The sequence below is a fragment of the Mastigoproctus giganteus genome, chromosome 13, assembly GCF_048544385.1.
Source record: "Mastigoproctus giganteus isolate SK-2022 chromosome 13, ASM4854438v1, whole genome shotgun sequence".
NCBI lineage: Eukaryota > Metazoa > Arthropoda > Arachnida > Uropygi > Thelyphonidae > Mastigoproctus > Mastigoproctus giganteus.
Genome location: NC_143587.1, coordinates 170,164,101 through 170,185,432, shown reverse-complemented (window position 1 = coordinate 170,185,432; position 21,332 = coordinate 170,164,101). Strand labels below are relative to the sequence as shown.

General features: G+C 38.9%; 1 protein-coding gene across 1 annotated transcript; it reads left to right on the top strand.

The window, feature by feature from the left end:
• Positions 1-3,316: 3,316 nt before the first annotated feature.
• On the top strand, positions 3,317-4,339 carry LOC150076602 (uncharacterized protein F54H12.2-like). Its single transcript, XM_090387388.1, has one exon. The coding sequence runs from the start codon at positions 3,317-3,319 to the stop codon at positions 4,337-4,339; it is 1,023 nt and encodes a 340-aa protein (XP_090243514.1).
• The last annotated feature ends 16,993 nt before the right edge of the window (positions 4,340-21,332 follow it).

Genomic DNA, 21,332 nt, shown 5'->3' with positions numbered 1-21,332 from the left:
TATATCCGGATTAATGGCCAAATTCGCAGATGGTACTGTAGGGGGATATATAGTTTACTTATATTAAAATGCTTTTATTTATTATTATATTTTATCTCACAGAAGGTTTTTCTTAGGTGCCCTGACACCCACCAAGGCCCCACCACCTTTTTTCCACCTGACTGCTATACACTGTATCACTCACAGAAGATTCTCAAGATCTTGAGGGTAATTTCATTTTCTTTTGTTTCCCCTTAATGAGTGTCCAGGATTCTCTCGCCAAATTGTGGGAGAGCAAACACTTCACCAGGCAAGCAAGGCGAGTAGATAAGTTGGAGGTTTAAACACATTTGCATAAAGTCTGGAGGGATTTAAACACATTTGTATAAAGTCTGGAGGGATTTAAACACATTTGCATACTGTGTCACGAGCGCAGGTGAGAAAATGGCGTTCTCATAGTTTTTAAACCTTTATTGATCCTTTGATAAAAAGAAAATTCATTGTCATAGTATTTATTAACTAATCCACCAGAGTCTTTTTTCTTGTGTGCGTGTTAACCTTTTTATAGGTTCGTTTCCTTAGAGATTCAATCTGAAAATACATTTTTTTTTTAATTAGAGCCTTTTTATTATTATTGTATATCTTCTCATATTTTTTATTATTGTTTTTGTGTAAACTCTTTTTATTATCTTCTCATATTTTTTAACCCTTTATTATTGTCTTAACTTATATGTGTAAACCATTTTATTGACACATTTCCTAAAATCAAAAAAACTCAAACACCAAAGAAAATTTCTGCTTTTTAATGAACATTTTTAAAAAAGGTACATTTATGAACAAACAGTAACATTTTCAGATGTGTGGAAGCACTCCATCCTCCAATCCTCATGCTGCTGTTCCGAGATAATAATAATCACTATCAGGATGATGACAAATATAAGTAGTGCGATGTCTTTGACACTGTCCATTCCTACCTGTGGAGATAGAGAAATGTTAGCAGACTATTATAATCCTAAAGTAATAGGTAGTTTCAGTTCTATTGATGCTCTTCAAAAACATACTAAATTACCGAGACATGTTGTGCGCGAATTCCTAGCTAGTCAACCTACTTACGTGAGACATCGACAGCAAAGAATTAATTTTCGGAGGAACCAAATTATAGTTCCCGGACTTAATCACACTTTTCAATGTGACCTGGGTGACCTGTCGGCTCTCGCCGACTCAAACGATGGATATCGTTACCTTCTGGTTTGTGTGGATTGCTTCTCGCGATATTCTTGGGTCAGAAAACTGAAAAGCAAAAAATCCAACGAGGTGGTGCAGGCATTCAAATCTATTTTCGAAGAAGAAACACCATTTTGTGTTAACACCGACCAAGGAAAAGAATTCACTAATGCTCCTCTTCGTCGGTTATTCCTTTCCCTTGGTATCAATTTCTATACAACAAGATCAGAAAAGAAGGCAGCTATTGCCGAACGGTTCATTCGGACACTGAAAGAAAAAATTTATAAGTGGATTTCTTATTCCAAAAGTCAGAAATATATTCATGTACTCGACGATATTGTGGCTACGTATAATCGTACTACCCATCGTTCTATAGGTATGGCCCCTGTAAAAGTCACTCTTGCTAACGAAGAAGAAGTGTATAATAGACTCTACCACAGCCATACCAAAACCCTGAAACCGAAATTTAAAATCGGAGATAGAGTTGTTTTGAGCAGCGGTTCTCACCCTTTTCGCAAAGGTTTGGAAACGTGTTTTGAAGCGTAACCCTGTTGTGTACAGTGTGACAGGCCATGATGGTGAGCAGATAGAAGGAACGTTTTACGAAACGCAGTTACAGAAAGTTAACTTTGACGATAATCTTCCTCCTGACGTCTACCCCATCGAAAAGGTACTTAAACAAAAGACAGTTAGAGGACAACATCAGTTATTAGTCAAATGGTTAGGCTACCCACCAAGCTTCTACAGTTGGGTCAGCTCACAAGATGTTTTTCCTTACACTACCCAGTAATGCTAGTATGGATCTGCATCCCAGAAATTCTCAGTCACAATTCACAGTGGAACTGCCTAATGTTGTTTCTCTCTCGGGCAAATGGGAAGTGGCACTAGCCGAAGTACATTTCCCTCTTTCATGGGATAATATCTCCGATGGATGGAACATATTCTCACTGTACCCCAAAAAGAAAAAAGAAGTCAGAGCGATGACAGTATTAAAAGAAAAGTATACCACTTCCTCAAAACTTATCGATGATGTTAATTCTGTCGACAGTGACATTCAACTGAAAGTGAAAACAGACGGAACGAAAGAACAGTTCACGTTAAGGGTGAAGAACGAGGGTGTGGTGAAAATCCCTAAAGCTTTTACACGGGTTATAGGTCTCGATAAGACATTTAGCGAGGATCAAGGAGGGTTACATATTTTCAGAAATTATCACGTCGGCGAGTGGGTTTCCAAGAAGGAAATCAATGCCTAAAGAAACATCCAATAGAACGATCACATATCGGGGTGTGAAAGCAGAAGCTGTTCAGGTCTGTAAACTACCACGAGGGAGTTACAAAAGTATATCCCAGGTGCTTAACGCCATGATGAAACTGGCCCCCCAACTCGACGCAAAAGTGAACTCCATAGGTATAGTGTCTATCGAAATCGATCCTTCAGTTTACCTTCGCTTCCCAAAAACAGGGCTCGGTCAGATGTTAGGTTTCGAAAAACTAGGCAGAGACTTAGAAGGTAGAGTTTACGCTAAGTACCAGGCAGATATATATAGAGGCGTCAGTTCGTATTTCGTCTATTGTAACTTAATTGAGTCAGGTTGTGGGTGATACAAAAGCACCACTGTTATGTGTCGTATCGTTTTCCAATAACGGAGAGTTCTCGCATTTAGATTATTATCCCCTCCAGTTAAACACGTTCCATACCATTACAATCCAAGTGCGTACAGATAGCAGTGAAATCGTGCCGTTCAGTGACGGAAAGACTACAATTAAACTCCATTTCCATGAACGATGAATGCGTACGTCCATTACTACACAATGCAAGCAGGGGGGAACCCCTACTTCGCTGGGCCCTCTATCCAGAGAGGTTACGGTTTAGGAAGCATCTTCTGAACAGCATTCCGTTTTCTCACACCGATACTGAAACCTGCAGCAGCTTTCATCGGTCGACAAGTACTGTCGGCAGGACGTAATATTGTTGATGATGTCATATCAGGTGTTCCACCTAAACGTTCGTTTTTAAATCGTGTATCAGAAGTCGGGTAAGCCATTAAAGACAAGGTGCGTAATCAGGGAGGTGGTAAACGTAGACGCCGCGATATTTTCGATGGAAGTTATGATGTCTGAGTTGGATCTTTTCAGTAAACCTGCCACTAATATGTGTGTCGAACAGTCGTCGTATACTACTTTCCTTCCTCTGGCATCTGTAGATAGTGTAAGCCCGATCGAATTCTATATTCCGGGGACTTCAGAAGAATATCTAGACCTCGGGAAAAGTTATTTGCGGTTAAAGGTGCGAATCACGAGAAGCGATGGAAAAGATCTGGAAGAAAATGATAAAGTAGGAGTCGTTAACAATTTCTTTCACTCTCTATTCAGTCAAGTCGATCTCTTTGTACAAGACAAACTGATTAACCCATCGTCGAATATGTACCCTTATCGTGCATACCTGGAAACGCTTCTTAATTATGGATGGGAAGCCAAGAATTTGCAACTGACAACAGAGATGTACGTCAAAGATCAGTACCCCGATGTTAAACAGATGTTCGAGAAGGACGACAGTGGTATGTACCAACGATCGAAATCCTTCTCAAAATCGAAAACTGCAGAGATGTTGGGAAGACTTCGACTCGATCTGTGTCACCAGTCTAAATACATAGTGAATAACGTCTCCCTCCATTTACGACTGGTAAGAAGTTCCCCCGAATTTTGTTTGCTTTCCAACGATTCGTCAACTGCCAAGTTGAACTTTATGGAAGCAACGTTATTCGTACGTAAAGTGAAATTGAATCCTCAGATCCAACTCGCACACATCAGTGTTTTAGAGAAGAACCCGCTCGTGTACCCGATTAATCGCGTGAACGTGACATACTTTTCTATTCCCAAAGGAATGGTAGATTCCACACGTGATAATATATTCCTAGGACAAATTCCATCGCGTGTGATTGTGGGTTTGGTGTCGAGCGACGGTTTCAATGGATCGTACGCTCGTAACCCTTTTAACTTCTCTCACTTCAACCTGTGTTACTTACAAGTGACGGCCGATGGCATTCATTACCCGTCAATACCTCTGACTCCCGACTTCAAGACAGCACAGTATACGAGATCGTATCTGTCGCTCTTCTCTTCTTTAAATAAATGAAGAGAAGAGCGACAGATACGATCGTAAACAGATTTGTCATAAACACATTAAAGACAGATTTGTCATATTCCGAGTATTCAGTCGGTAATGTATTGTACGGTTTTGACCTATCACCGGACGAAAACGCCATCGGTGAACACGTTAGTGCACTGAGACGGGGGAGCGTACGTCTCGAACTTAAATTTTCCTCACCGTTGCCTGAAAGCGTCACGTGCGTCTTGTACAGTGAATTCGAGAACGTGGTTTCACTGACAAAAGACAGATCTGTTCTTCTTGATTATGAACACTAAAGAAATAGCACGTTTGTTGGAAAGTGTTGTTAAAGATTACCCCATAAGTGTATGTGCTCGCGACGAACTGCCTACGAACATTCTTAGTAAACCGGTTCTTCTAGTTGTCAACACCGATCCATTGGATAGCTATTTACCTCGGAGAAGAAGAAGCCGATTACTTCGACACGTTTTCCCGCCCCCCCGCCCGAAGATTTTGCGGCGTTTCTAAAAAGGCAAAGTCGCAAGTGGACTCATAACAAGACTGTAATACAACATCGGGAATCTATAGCTTGTGGACTGCATTGTGTTTTCTTTTAACCCATAGATGTCGCGGTATTACTATGAGACAGATTGTTAACGAATGTTATTGTAAAAATTTGTGGGGCAATGATATTATTGCCGCTTTAGATGTAATCGATCATTTAAATAAACAAATTAAAAAAAAAAAATTGTCTACTTACATGCTTACCCACTGTATTTTCTTTCCTCTCAAGCGACGGGGAGACGTCAGAATCGACGGTTTCTTCCTTGCCCGTTTGGGTGCTCGCTTTTCCCCGGCCGCCACGGGAGGGAGCACGAGGGCCTCCTCCGGAGGCCCTCTTTTCTTCTTCAGCCCCAGAAAAGCCTGCAATGTTTGAAGGTAGGCCTTCACCTTGGATTCGATCGACATGTCCTGTCTATTCAGAATTTCGGACATCTCTTCGTCCAGAGAAATCATCCGTTGGTGTTCTGGTGGTGCCAGTAGTAAATATTTTTTGAACGAGTCGTTCATTTTCTTATTAGCGATGTTATCAGTGGAATTAACAAACTGCCCAGTAAGGGAAACAGTGCTCCTCCTTGCTGGGTAATAAGTCTCCGTCGCCGTGTGAAGGGGACCGTTTTATCCGCTAGAACACGCAGCAGTTTCTTTTTGCGCTGCAGTCTAAGGAGTTCTTGGGGGGTGATTGGTATGTTACCTCTTAGTAAATTCTTACACAGTTCGCACAAAACTGTGACCTGAGAATGTGATACCTCTCTCAAAATTGTATTTGCTTGCTTGGGGCTGGCACCAGACAAAAACCTGATGAAGTCAGTATGTTTTCGGAGCCTTTTACCCATGAAGGTACATATGCGATCGAAGGGGCTTCCTCTGGTAATATGCACGAGCGCAGACGTAATTGTTCTGGCGTATCTTGTCGAAAGTCCAGTAATAAATATGAGAACGGTTTTTCTGTGGCCTCCTTATAAATATCGATTAGAACACTCGAACGCCCTGGAAATACTTGCGAGGCTAGGTGAGATATTTGTTGGGAATCTCTGGGATTTTTAAAAATGATTAAATAGTGAGAGTTAAGACTGATGGTCCTATATTGACTACCCTGACAGAACAAATTTTGGGAGAGAAGACAGATACTTATGTTCCTGTGATGGCTTCCTTTAATGAATATTTCAGCGATTTCAGAACTATCTTTCGCAACGTGTAGGAGATCGTCGATTATAATTAGATTTCTGACATGTCTATCGACTTCGGGCAGTTTCAAGCCTTTTACGAATTCAACATGCGGAAACTGTAAGAACGGGTCCTGCTCTTCCGAGTAGCAGTAAATTATTCTCTCCGGAGGGGGTGAAATTAGCTGTTCGCTGTTTTTAATAAGGGACAGAATGAAGGTTGTTTTACCGCTTTGAGTACCACCGGCCGCTACACATGTGAAGGGGTGGATAAAGGAACACATAGTGACAGAGTTATAACTGACGAATCATTTTTGATATGTTTATTAGAATGATATCGATTGTGAGAGAGTCTGTTATCAGAAAGCCACTTCGCGATTGATCTACACTGAAAAATGCATCCATAATTCTATCTAATGTCAGTTCTGATATCTTCATAAGTGGAAGATACGTATCCCCGATGGGTTGAGGAGAACGATCCAGCGATTTTATGTAACTGTCCGGAAGTTGAACTTCCCCCCACCAGTTGAGGAAGGCTCCACTGCCGAGCCCTTGTGAATGGCGGGGAAAACACATGTATTCTTTACATCTTCCTTTTTGCTGACATGATTCCATAGTACTGACTCGTAGAATAGTGATCGAGCTGAGGCACTAAAAAACACAACAGTTGTAGAAAAACGGTGAATGTAACGGCAGGCCGTATACAGGTCATATATAAAGCGGTCTACACATCCTGTAGGCCTCGGAATATTTGTATTAATTGTGTAATGTCACAGCACGAGGACATCCTCCTTCACTTTCAAATAAGGTCATCGGAATATTTTGTGTTAATTGTGTAATGTCGCTCTGTATAGTGTGAAACTTGTTCCGAAATAGTACGATATTCTGTAAGAGTGTGACTGGGTTGCCTTTTAAGCTTTCACCAGTAGCATTACGACATCGATCCGGCTATTTTTGTCAAAAGGAAACCTGTTCCGAAATAGTACATCATCCAGTAAGAGCTCCTTATTAGACATTTTTCGATGACACACGTCTTCTTGAGTAATATTATTAATCGCATATCCGGGTTGGGGACTGCTTTATATATGACTGTTATACGTTCTATCGTTACATTTGCCATTTTTCCGCAACTGTTAAGATGAGTACCGCTCCAAAGAGGAACTATGTGTTTTTTCGTCGCCTCAGTTCGAGCACTATTCTACGAGTTCTCCTGCTTGATTTCGAAGTATCGATCGTTTTGGAATGTGCCTCGAGTTATCTAAAACTAACGGCAGATCAATGGAGTAAGATAACGTTAAAATGGCCTGAAGTATTACTATTAGTTCGGGGTCGTGCACATGAAACTATTACATTTTCAGGCGGCTTGGAGATTGAGATAGAAGCTGGTCGTGCTACAATTTCCAATGGTGAGTTGTGCGATTTTATTCTCGACTTGAGTGAATGTGAGTCTCTTTCACATAAAATACTCTATGTTGACGAGTTTGTATCTGTGCTTGGGAACGAGACTAAGCTATTCACTTTGTTGCAAGAATCTGTGATGGAAGTACTGGACTCCCCTCGCGAATGTTTGCGACAGCGTCGGCACTTCACCTCCAGTGATATCACATTTCAAGAAGCCTACGAGTATATGGTTCGACATCTGATTCCGTATAACGTGGTAACAGACTTTATGGCTAGATGTACCTTGCAGCAGAAAGAACCAGAAATTAATCCTTATAATATTCTGCAGGCACTACTTGGGATGATATCAGAGTTAAGGAAGAGTTATATTGAACATTATGCTCATTTATTCCCATTTCATTAGACTGTGCCTTTTTGATTATTAAAAAGGCTGTTCGTGTTTTTCTTTAATTATATGCATGTCTAATTAAAAATGTATTTCGGCTATTTGCTCGTAAATGTACATTTTAAAAGGGTTCATTAAAAGACAGGAATTTTCTTTTGAGTTTGTGTTTTTTATCTAAGGAAATCAGTCAATAAAATGATTTACACACATAAGTTAAGACAATAATAAAGGGTTAAAAATATGAGAAGATATACAATAATAAAAGGTTCTATTAAAAATGTATTTTCAGATTGAATCTCTAAGGAAACGAACCTATAAAAAGGTTAACACGCACACAAGAAAAAAGACTCTGGTGGATTAGTTAATAAATACTATGACAATGAATTTTCTTTTTATCAAAGGATCAATAAAGGTTTACAAACTATGAGAACGCCAAAGAAAATATACAATAATACTCAATGAGAAGACATGGTGTTTTGCCACCCGTAATGTGAGAAAAAAAAAATTAAAATAGATAAATATACGTGGCGCCATCTAGGGAATACAATCCGAACTAAAAAGAATTCGGTGAGCACGTGGCGCCATCTAGGGTATGAAATAGGAACTAAATATAATTTTCTCACCAGCGCTCGTGCAACAGTATGCAAATGTGTTTAAATCCCTCCAGACTTTATGCAATTGTGTTTAAAGCCCTCCAGACTTTATGCAAATGTGTTTAAACCTCCAACTTATCTACTAAGGCGTGTGTTACTTAGAATAACAGGACTCAAAGTGAAAATAAAACATGAAATTAATTACATACATATATACACAACATGACATACAACTGAATTAGATAGCATATGATCAAAATCTACAAAGTGACTCAGAGTCACTTGTACCTTGAATATATTATTATTACAGTTTCTCTTCACTAGTATTATCTGATTTGTCAATTATATAACCCATGATTCATTCTTCTTGTCTTGACCATTCACTATACATACCTATTTTTGTTACCCCTGGATGAAATACTGTTTCATATAATAATAATCAAAATGCCACATTCATCATTAACTCTTATTCTCACTACACTATTGCAATATTCAATCTGCACTACACTGTTACAATACCAATCTTCAGTGTCCTAATTCCCCTCCTTGTTTCTAATCATTCAGATAAACAAATTGTACACAAACTTCATTAAAGCACTATATTCAGAGTTGCTCATATAACTTGATTACCTATCATTTTAAAACATATTCTTCTTTACATACCTTACTACCCTTCTAACACATTATGGTTATTTGTATCAATTTCATCTATTACTCATTAATTTGTTACCCTTGCATTATACACTAACCCCTTTTAACATAATAAATTCTGTTAGTATATCTACCACAGTGATAATTTCTCTTTCGCCTTACTTTCTAGGGGTACCCCCTTTTCTTTAATTACCCCACTTATCACTAACAGTCCTTCTTATTAACTTAGTGTACTTAATATATTGCTCACCTACTTCTATCCTTTTCACTTCTTCTCCAGGGAGGTTCCAGTTTCCATCTTAGGCTCTCCAGGCTATCTTCTAAGGCTTTCCTACATCTTCTTTCTCCTGAATCTGCTGCAAATATTCTTCCAGAACTCTTGGCTGCTTAGGTCCAGCATCCTTTCTCCTACTTTGAATACACAACTCCTCCTTTACTCCGGTTTACTCAGATGCATCTTTCTCCAAGGGGATCGTTACCTTTCCTGGTTCACTTAACTGTCTTTCATAACTTTTTTCTTATGATGCTTAGTCTTCCCTTTACTTGTTACTCTCAACTATTTCTCTTTCTGTCTAGGGCCCTTTTGCACTGCCCAACTTACTTTTTTCACTCTGTCTCCACGATCACCCCTTTAGCCACACTCCCTCTTACTCTCTTTCCACTTTTGTCTCTCCTCACACTCACGACCCCAACTTTTTCTCCGTCGTTTGAACCTCCTTCCCCAGGACTCTCTACCAATCCCAAGAATTCACCTAATCGTCCCCTCTTTTCTATTCTTAAAAAAAAAAAATTACCATAACTATTTTCCCCGTGTGCAAACCAAGCCTTGTTCAGTAATTTACTTGCTTAGTTCTCAGGGTAGCACGAACCTTTCACGTCTACTGTCGTCTCCCAGGATAGCCATTTTCGTCTTTTACCACTTGCGAAAATGTTGACAAATTACCAAAAAAAGTCGCCACAGTGACCTGGTCTTTTTCGACCCAAACGACAGCCCATCGCGAATTATGTCCAGATTCCGCATATTTCTTAATCGCCTGCATTTCGCTGACCCATTGTTCCATTTCTAGTAACCCTTTTGCGCCTGTCCACTAATGACCACTGCTTCCCTAGTATGGGGAGAGTGTTTTTGTTTACACACAGTTCACCCCTTTTCCACACATCTACATGGGTTGGTTACCTTCTCTTCCATTTGAGTGCTATTCAGTTTGCACATCTATCGCTTATTTTTAATCTAGTATTCTTCACATATATGTTTCTCTTAAATATCAAAATTTCCTTTTCCATGTCAAAGATTAAATCATTCCCATATTACAATTTTTTTCCCCAAAAACTAACTCTCCATATTTCTAAGAGTCACATCTTACAATACAAAGGTTGGCAGGGTTGTTAACGACAGTAAAGTCAGTACGCTACTCCAACTGGATCTAGATAAGTTGGGAAAATGAGTTGTGAAGTGGCAACTGAAGTTCAACATTGACAGTGTTCTGAAGTGGGATTGAGTAAATCCCACTTCAGCACCCTGTGATCACTGCCACCTAGTGGTTCCTCTATCTGCAGATTCTTAATGCATGAAGAATCACTACTGATAATCAGATCAAGAGTATTACTCCCTCTAGTTGCCTCCCGAACATGCTGATGTAGACAACAATCATCCAATAAATCCACAAAAGCCTTACTATTATGTGACTGACCAACTCAGAAATTCCAGTTATTGTCTGGGAAATTAGACTAAGAACCAGGGAGGGGGGCACAGTTTCAAATTAAATAAAAATAGTTGTATAATAGCTGTGCTGAAATATGTCTTTAGCCAGCGAGTTGTTGATTGATGGAACAGCCTTCCATCTTTTGTTGTGGAAGCTAAAAATAAATTTACAGCTCAGCTGGACACGCATTTGGAATGAATAGAGGGGTGAAATGGAAGCGTTTTTTTTTCTTCTTATGCCTCTACTAATGCTATTGTATTCATTAAATAAACGTCAAATTTCATCATCTTTAATTACATTTTTTTCAACTTCACTCCCAGAATTTCTCATTAACGTGAAGGGTTTTTCTTCTGTAAATTTCGAGGGCAAAATAACTGTTGAGTTCATCTGCAATTTCAGCAGGGGTATCTAATGCTGTCCCGCGTCCATTACATAAGGGTCCGATCTGGTTTGTCCTTCTCTTATTTGCATGGATATATATATATATATATATATATGTATGTGTGTGAATTCCTTATCCCCCTCTTTACCAGCAAAAACCTTTTCTGTGGCACTGTTGCAGTTCAATTTGAATCTGCCACAAACTTTTGTACTCTCTGCAAGATTTCCATGCCGTCTTTTTCTGCTCAAGTAATCTGGCAATTTCATTATTCATCCAACTTGGAATCCTCCTCGTGGAATATATTTTTTTAATGGTATATACGCATTCAAGGCTTCTGTGAATAACGTTTTAAAGGTATACCATTATTCAATTGTATTCACTCTCTGTGAGATATTTATCCAATTAATAGGGGCCAGGTAGTATCTTTAAAATTAAAACCCTTTCCTTTGCTTTTAACTACTGCTACCTGTCTCTCTTCATCGTCCACCGTAGAACTCCATGTTCGCTTCCTGCTATTGGTTCCTGTACTGTCAGCCCAATTATGTTATCTGGTTCATGGGTAATGATGAGGTCGAGAGCATTCTTTTCCCTAGTACTTTCCCTGACATGTTATTGCAAATAGCAATCATCCAGTTGATTTAAAAAAATTGTCTCCAATGTGGAGTTCGCCTCGCATTTGCTCCAATCAATTACAGGCAAATTAAGATCACCCACAATAAGACATTGATGCTTACTTGTTCATTGCATTTGCATATACAGACTCACATCACAATCTTCACAATCACCTCGCCTGCAGATTTCTCCCACTCTCATTATATATGTGGTTTGAGATAGTTGGAAGCAAAGCAACCAACTATCATACCGATTCTATATTAGCATGCGAAACCTCTGCATCAGGTAAGGTTTCGTCGCGGTGAGGCTAATTTTGATAAGAAGCATGGCCCCAAGACCCACTTCTATCTGCTCTATCCTTCCTAAATACATTATACGTACCGTACTGAATCTCATCATCCCCTAACTTCGAAAGGCACAGTTTCTGTAAGCTCTATTACGTCACCGTTACTTGTCCTAACCAGCACTTTGAATTCACTCATTTTATTGACATTACTGTATAAAACAATTAAGACTTATTTCTCTTGTATAGTTAACTACCCTGACAAACCCCTTTAACTTATTTAAGCTCGCTTTCCTGGCATGATCTACCCGCTCATTTGAAACGTTTCAGCCTTCAGAACATCCTGCAATTATGTTCTGTTGCGGTAACAAACAAGAACTCTTGAGGTGTTTGCAAGCGTTCCTTGACAAAGAGAACAGTCCTCGAAAGCAAGGGGAAACTGGATATAAACCACGCATGCGCGAATTACAATGAAATAGTTGAAAAATGTCGATCAACCGGAAGTCATTGTAATAAACAATGAGTCCGATTGTAGAGTTCCTCTATATATAGATGTCGACAGCTGAGACTATTTGCCATATTGGTCGAAGTCTGATGCCTTGGGTTATGGTGTGGAGTTACATATCCTCATAACTAAGGCAAGGAATTCATTAACTGATGTGGTGGCGCCTCGTGAGAAGCACAGTGGACAAGTGCATCTGTGATCTCACATCCGGTGAAAACAGCTCCGGTTCTGTTTCTTTTAGAACTTGAAATTGAGTGATGCTTTCCTTATAAAGAGGAGTTTCATGTTGTTTTTACTAGTTGGTAGAGTTAGTCGATCTCTAGCGAGGTGTGGCATGGTTTTTCCTCCCGGAAACTCGGGTTTTTTTTCCAGCTCAACAGGCAAACCGACCATAGGACACACACAGACGAGTATGAGAAAAGAAGACGTACGATTGGATGTAAGTCATGGTCTCGCATATTCTGTGCCTGGTAAACGATGGGTATTGGCTCAAAGCGGTCGCCGGCCCTCAAATATTGCGTTCAGTAGAGTCTAATCTTTATTTAATTTAAAGGAAGCAAATCCCTTACGGGCTGCTTCCCCGAAACAAAAAAAATTGCAAAATGCTATTATCCTCGAAAGAGAATAATTTTTTCTTGCTTCTATTCCCCACAACATTGATGTGATTCACGGTGATGTGATTCACTGTTGTGGGAAGAATGGACTTGTCTGCCATCTAAAGTTATTTATAATTAATTTATAAAAATTACAAAATAGAGTATAAAAGATTAATTCATATTATTAAGGATTACACGTATTCAATAAAGATTTATAAATTATTTTCAGTTAGCATTTAACATATTATAATTTTTTTTAAAAGAATCTTCTTAAATTGTTTTTTTTTTTTTAATAGCACACTAATTTTTTCTTCTATCTTCACAATCAGTGCATTATACGCCGATATGAAGATACATGAAAATATGAAAATATCATAATTCAAAATTTCTTCATTCTTCACAACGAATTGTTTTGGGATAGTAATCAAAATTAAGCTTCATATTGGTTTATAGCCATTTTTATATTAATTTTAATGATCCACTTAGAGATCATTAAAATTAATATAAAAACAGCTATAAACCAATATGAAGCTTAATTTTCATGCGGGCAGTTTCCTCCCTTAACTGATTCTCCCATCTCGGGCACAGAAAAGTTATAAATAATCCCCCCACTAGTTCCTTTAATTTACGAATATAAATTTACCAATTTCTTTAATTCTGTGCAGCTCGACCTGACAATAATTATCCTTCCAATTGTGTACAAATTAAACCTCCTTATCTCCATTTTAAAGTGATGTTTCTCTTTTGAAGATCAAAAAAGAGATGCATAAAAGCAATTCTTAGGATACTCATCCATCAGATCCTTGTGGTTGAATTCGCAAATACTCCCTGTGGAAGGAGTTCCACTCTTACTAAGTTTCTAAACTTGTTTTCGGGTGTGATTTTCCTAATCCATTTCCTAAATGGATTAGGAAAATCACACCCGTAAAATGTGCTAAGGGTTTCATATATTTATACATATTCTTTATCTACAGGATGCTACTCTACCACCTATTTGCAATATTAATAGTAATTTTATTTGTATTGTTACGTTGTGAGAAAATCGAACACTAAAATATCTTTTTAGTGTAATTCATTGCACCATAACTTTTCTAACTTATTTAATTTATTGCGTTATGCAACTGGAATTTTTGCAGTATTAGTAATCCGAAATAATGCTTGGAAGACAAGTCTTATGCTGCACGAACCAAAAGGAAAAAAAATATTAAAAAAATAAAATAAAATAAGAAAAAATTTAAAAAAAAATAAGAACAGGAAATAAGCAACCTATGCAGGTTTCCCTCCACACTTAGATAATTATCCAGCTGACCTTTGAATTTCCCCAAACTGTCAGCCTCCACCACCCTTGTAGGTAACTTATTCCAGTAATGTATAACTCGCTGGCTAACTTGAAACTACCTGAAATCTAGTCTAAACCAATTCTCGATTAACTTGAATTTAAGGCCCCTAGTTGTAGAATCATTTATAAACGTGAAAATGTCGTCTTCGCTCAACTTACCTTTGCTTCTCAGAGCGAGGGTAGTATGGTCTTTTTCTCCCGGAAACTCGGTTTTTTCGTTCACCAAAAAGAAAATCACCACAGAACACAATTTAGAGACAGTATAAACAGAGCAAAGGCCTTAGTCGCTGATGTTCTTAAAACCCCACTCAACAAAAACAATACCTTATTTTAGCTGTATCATAATTTTTAAAACGAATTCACACAATGCATGCCAGCTCACTTTCAGCAAAATACCTGAACAGCTTCTAATAATCATACTCAAACTGCTGAGCTGCATCAAACGAGGAGTAGAAATCTAGCATTATCTAAATTTGAGCGGTGGGAGTGCCCTGAGCCAAAAATCCTCTGCTTTTCTCCCTAGGAAACACCTAACTAGAGTCTAACACTGGCGTTACAAAAGTAATCCTACTCCAAGCAGCTCTTTTGTATTCTTCTCGAGCGAGTTATTAGCCTCCGAAATCGAACACTGCTTTAATACCCAACGTGTGAGAACTGTGTCAACTAACTGCAGGGGTGTGACAGTTGTTATTTGATTTTTCCTTCTGAACTTTGAGGTAATTCCATTCCAAAATCAAAACATGCTGTGAAAACAGGCTGACCTTTTAGCCATTTGGTTGAATGCAGTGGGGTTAGCAGGGAAACATTTTGCAAATGCAAATTTTTTCTGCTATGAGAAATAATTCCATTACATTATCTATGCCTTTTCTTACTAGCAGCACAATCCTCGAATAAAGGAAAAGATAGACTTGGAGCATCTTATAAAGAAAGAAAAACTCTTTTCTGCGCTGTTTTTAAAGGCATTTGAAATCTATAACAGAGAGAAGTGGAAGAGAAATTGTTGAATATAAACATAAAAAAGAGGTTTACACGGATGAGATATCATATCTCATTCGTATTTATAATATTTCTTTACATCAAACTAGATATCTTATGGTTGGATGTCAAGAAATCTTTTGTATCTGTAAATGAATAACTGCTGTGTAAATTGGAGCATCATGTCATTAGTGGACTCCACTAATCGTATTACTGGAGTCCAGATTCCTCTTGCTCTCCTTCGTTTACAGATGGGTATCCACTTCTTTTTAAGATACCAACCATGGATGTCGTATCTTAAACAGAGTAATTGTCGAAACCAAGAGAGACTATATACATAATAAACAGTAGATATTATATCCTATTTAGTGAAGGTACCATTTTTACACTTGAAACGACGTATGCGCGAAATTCAATGAACTAGTATAGTTGAAAATGGAAGATTAACCGGAAGTCGTTGCCGATTGTAGACTTTATATATAGAAGTCGACAGTTGAAAAATTTGTCAATGATGGACGTCTGATGTCTTCAGTTATGGTGTGGAGTTTTCTTTCCTCATAACTTCGATAATTGAATAGTTCTTCGATAGTTCTGTTTGTTTTTAAACTAAAACTGAGAGATGGTTTCTTTATAGAATAATAGGAAAAGCTTTCAGCTATTTTCACTAGGCGGTAAAGTAAGTCGGTCTCTGCCGAGGTGCGTCATGGTTTTTCCTCCCGGAAACTTGGACCTTTCTTCCAGAACAACAGGCAAATCGACCATAGCACACACAGAGGAGTACGAACAAAGAAAGCATTCTTAGTCTTGGGATCAACACATTAATGTGTATATAAGTCTACCCTTTGTTTTTGCCAATATTCGCTGCCTCGCGAAACCTGGAGACAGGTAGCCTGCCCCTAAGCAGTGCGTGGAGTGCAAGAACTAATCTTTGGAAATTTTAAGGAAGCAAATCCCTTACGGGCTGCTTCCCCGAAACTTGAACAGTTAACTGTATCGAATACCTTCATCGAAAGAATGTAAAGCTCCAAGGAAATTAATGTTCAAGTCCCTATTCCCCAGATATTGAGTGCAGGGGGAAAGACACCAGTTTGTGGGAAGAATAAAGTACTCTGAGATCAAAAATTATTTGTAACCAATTTATGAAAAAAATAATTATTATGAAAGATTATTAAAGTAATTTAAGAAACTATTTAACATGTCCTGTGTGTTTTTTAAGAAAATCTTAAAACTCCGCCTCGTGTTCTCTGTTGAAGTTCATGCAAAAAACAACCATTCGGGGACTCCTCCATCAGATCCTTCTAGTGGAATTCCAAAATATTCGCTGTTACTAATCTACTCAAATTCTTCTGTCATATCTTAAAGAATACGTAACATTTTATAAACTTATTTACTTCGAATTTTTCTATTATTTTAAAAATATATTTTACATTTTGCACATTGTGAATCGCCACAAATTTTAAAGTCTAACTCCTATCCCCGGTGAATATTGTCTTGGGTGTTTCTTGTTGATGCTTGAAAATAATAATTAAAACATGTGTTAAGACTATGTATAAATATAGTGCAAATGCATCAGAAATACATAGCTATATCTGAATAAATCAGAATATTGGTAAAACAGCATCGTTTTAAGTTATATCTCATATTGTGAATACCTTCACAACGAGTTGCCATGATATTGCACTACTTCGATTAAGTAACGCTTCACCTAAGGAGAAGACTAATGTTAATTATTCTCAGATGGATACCACCACCCAGACGGCACCGTTTCAGAGCTATTTGGCCCTTCTTCGGTGGGTGGGTAGGTACCCGAGTGATGCAACGATGGCAAAACAGTGCAAATGCATCAGAAATACATAGCTATATCTGAATAAAGCAGAATATTGGTAAAACGGCATTATGATACACCATCAGGCATCTCTCATATTGTGGAGTTATACTTCATAACTGTTTTGCCTTCGTTGCATCACTTGGGTACCTACCCACCCACCGAAGAAGGGCCAAAAGGCCCTGAAACGGTGCCGCTAGGGGGAGCTTGATGATGTCCGGAGTTTCCAAGAATAGGTAACAACAGCCTTCTCCACTGGGGAAGCGTTGCCTATTCGAGGAGTTTATGAGTTTTTGAGTGGTGTGAGTTGAAGGAGTTACTGTCCCTTTCATTCTTCTACACCGTTTCTTTTCCTCTTCCACTCCTACTATAACTTTCCCTCTACCTTTTTTGCTTTTCTAAGTCTCATAGGGACAAGTGGATATTCGAGTAGATATTCACATACATACATCAAATAGCTCTGAAACGGTGCCGTCTGGGTGGTGGTATCCATCTGAGAATAAGTAACATTAGTCTTCTCCTTAGGTGAAGCGTTACTTATTCGAAGTAGTGCAATATCATGGCAACTCGTTGTGAAGGTATTCACAATATGAGATATAACTTAAAACGATGCTGTTTTACCAATATTCTGATTTATTCAGATATAGCTATGTATTTCTGATGCATTTGCACTATATTTATACATAGTCTAGACTCCTTCATAGCTTGAGGCTTATGCCCTATACGCTTGAGTCTAAATACATGATACACCATCAGGCATCTCTCATATTGTGGAGTTATACTTCATAACTGTTTTGCCATCGTTGCATCACTCGGGTACCTACCCACCCACCGAAGAAGGGCCAAATAGCTCTGAAACGGTGCCGCTAGGGGGAGTTTGATGATGTCCGGAGTTTCCCAGAATAGGTAACAACAGCCTTCTCCACTGGGGAAGCGTTGCCTATTCGAGGAGTTTATGAGTTTTTGAGTGGTGTGAGTTGAAGTAGTTACTGTCCCTTTCATCCTTCTACACCGTTTCTTTTCCTCTTCCACTCCTACTATAACTTTCCCTCTACCTTTTTTGCTTTTCTAAGTCTAATAGGGACAAGTGGATATTCGAGTAGATATTCACATACCTACATCAAATAGCTCTGAAGCGGTTCTGTCTAGAGGCTAGTTTGTGAATTGTTTCGTTCATTGGGGTTCTACTCGTTCAGAAGGTTGAGGAAAGTGTCCGATCGTATCAAGAGGTTAGCGGCAGTCCTTTCAGTTTGGGTTACCCCCTTTGTGGGGAACCTCCTTTCGGAGGGTAGTAAGTGATTGATTTTCTTTTGTTTTACATTTTGTGAAATTTATTTCTGCCAAGTTAGATATTTTTTTCTCGTTTTGCTGGTGTCAGGCAGGACACGGGATTTTTTCATTTTTCCTTAAGGAACCGAGATTAATTATGGCACAGTTCTTCTTTAGAGAAAGAACAGTGGAGTTTCAGACTACAGAGGTTTGTCCAATTGGAGTCCAATTGCAAGGAGTGACTCAGGTTGTTTCGGTTCACGAGATAAAAGGATTAACTCCTTTACCGAGGCAGAAATATCAGTTGGTCTTGAAAACTATAGAGGCAAGAGAAAAGGTCTTGAAAGGGTTTTCTATTAGAAACGTAATGATCAAACCTGTGCAAATTGGTAATATACGCAAAGTGGTTACTATTGACAGATTTCCGGTAGAAATGTCTAATGGTCCTGTCGAGAGTTTTTTTAACAAGTTTGGTAAGGTGGTTAAGATTCATAGAAAAGAATATGAGGAATGGCCAGGCGTGGAAACAGGTACGGTGCGAATACATATGGACATGAAAACGCCCGTGCCAAACATCATCGATTTGATGGGTCATAGGTTACTAATAAACTACCCAGGAGTTCAAAAAGTTTGTTTGAGGTGTGGAGGTAAAGACCATTTGGGAGCAGACTGCCAAAAATCACGTTGTTTTAATTGTAATGGCACCGGTCATATTACGGCCAACTGCCTTAATAATTGTAAAAAATGCGGAGCTTCCACGCATAAATTCATTCAATGCCCGGAACGCACCTTTGCCGAAAGAGTTGCTGGTGGGGGAGGACAGCAGGAAGCGAGCGAGCCACCAAGAGATATGTCTAACGCTAAGAGTGAGGAAACTATAGGAGCACAGAGGGGTGAGACGCAGATTAAAGAAATCACACCAACGTTTACAATAGAGTACGATATATCGCCAACACACTCGGAAAACGTAGAACTAGTAGAGGATATGGAAGCGGAAAATACAGTACGAAATGTACATAAACGGGGGGAGAAGGAAGAAATATGCGGTAAAACTAAAAGAGCAAAAGGGGGAACAGAGGAAATTCAAGAAGAGACTAAAATAAAACAAATAGAGGGGGAAGATTTATCAATTTTGTCAGGCGGTAAGAAAGATTGCAAAACACTTTCCGGGTCTGATTCGGATTCAGATGGCATACAAACGAGGAAATACGAAGGGATAGAATGGTTAAATGTAGTAGGAAACACAAAAGAATACAGGGAATATAGGCGCAGCTTGGCGGAAATTGTTAAAACTCGAGGAGAACCGAATTTTCTTTGGAATGAAAACGAGGAGGGTCAGGTAGTTAATATTCAGTTCACCTGGGGTGATTTCGTTATTTCTAATATTAAAAACAAAAATGTTGGAGATCTCACTGTGTTACTTACCAGTAACAAATTAAAGTTAAATGCCGAACATAGGAATACTTTAGCAGAAGTTTTAGTAAAGTTCTGCTCATAATGTCAGGAATAACATTTATGTCGTTAAACGTACAGGGTCTGTGTGTGTGTGTGTGTGTATATACTGTGTCGGGGTGGTTCCCAGGCATAAGCCCATCTCCACCTAATTCTTTAAATAAAACAGATAACTGTAAAGTGGGCCTGAAACATAGCTAAGAAATTGAATATTCAAAACAAGAGAATTTTTAGATATAAATTACACTAATTATATCTAAAGAAAAATAGTCAAATTTTGTATAGGAAAGGTTAAACTTGTATTAAAGAAATGTTTATGAACTTAGTATGTTGTTTATGTCAGGTCACTCTGCCATCAGGAAACAGCTGATATCTTCAGCTGTAGGCTGATGCCCGACCCTGGGCACGTGGAGCCGGACCTGTCTCTACTATTGTATACTGAAGTGCAAGGCACTAACCTGCACCCAACAGAGGAAGTGCAATACTGTTGGGTGCCAACATCCCTGGTCTCAGGCCGCCCAAACCCGAGAACCAAGGAAAAAAAAAAAAAAAAAAACCACCGTAGTGGTACATGTTCAGGAGCCACAGACCGGACAAATAGCTTCCCAGACTGAAGCACCCGAACCCAGATGCAATCATGCATGATTCACATATGCTGCCAACTCTAGATCTGAAAAGTTCCTTATGATTGTTCTTCTGGCAAACACAGCGGCAGCAAATCTCTGCAGAGCCCGGAAGCTAGATGCATCTTGTAAAAGGATCTCCACGTTATCCTCAGTAAAGGGAGAAACCTCGTCGAAAAGTCGACGACGCTCTGATCCATAAAAAGGACAAACAAACAACACGTGCGTCCAAGTTTCTGCATCACCACAAGAACACCACGGATCAGGCTCCAATCCTTTTGAAAATAGTTTGTCACGAAAAGATCCGTGTCCGGTCAATATATAACTTGTAAACATCGTAGGACAAAACCAAGAAGACACTGTCTTTGACATAGCAAAATCCGCCGCTGGAATAATTCTTCTTGTTGTCTCGCCAAATGCAGAAGAGCTCCATCGAATCCTCCACATGGCAATGAGGGAGTTCCAAATTCTGACTTTTTCCTCTTTAATGTTGGCAGTCAGGTCAATAGAGATGCCCAGGCACTGAGCCGAAATTCCTTTTCTTAGTGCATATAACATACCACGGTACAATACATATAAATCAACTGGAAGAGCACCTGCGATCACCTGCAGTGCAACCGTCGAGACAGTCCGAGGAGCATACAGCAATGCTAGCAACATAGATCTCTGCAGCGACATAAGTTGATTTTTAATTTTGAC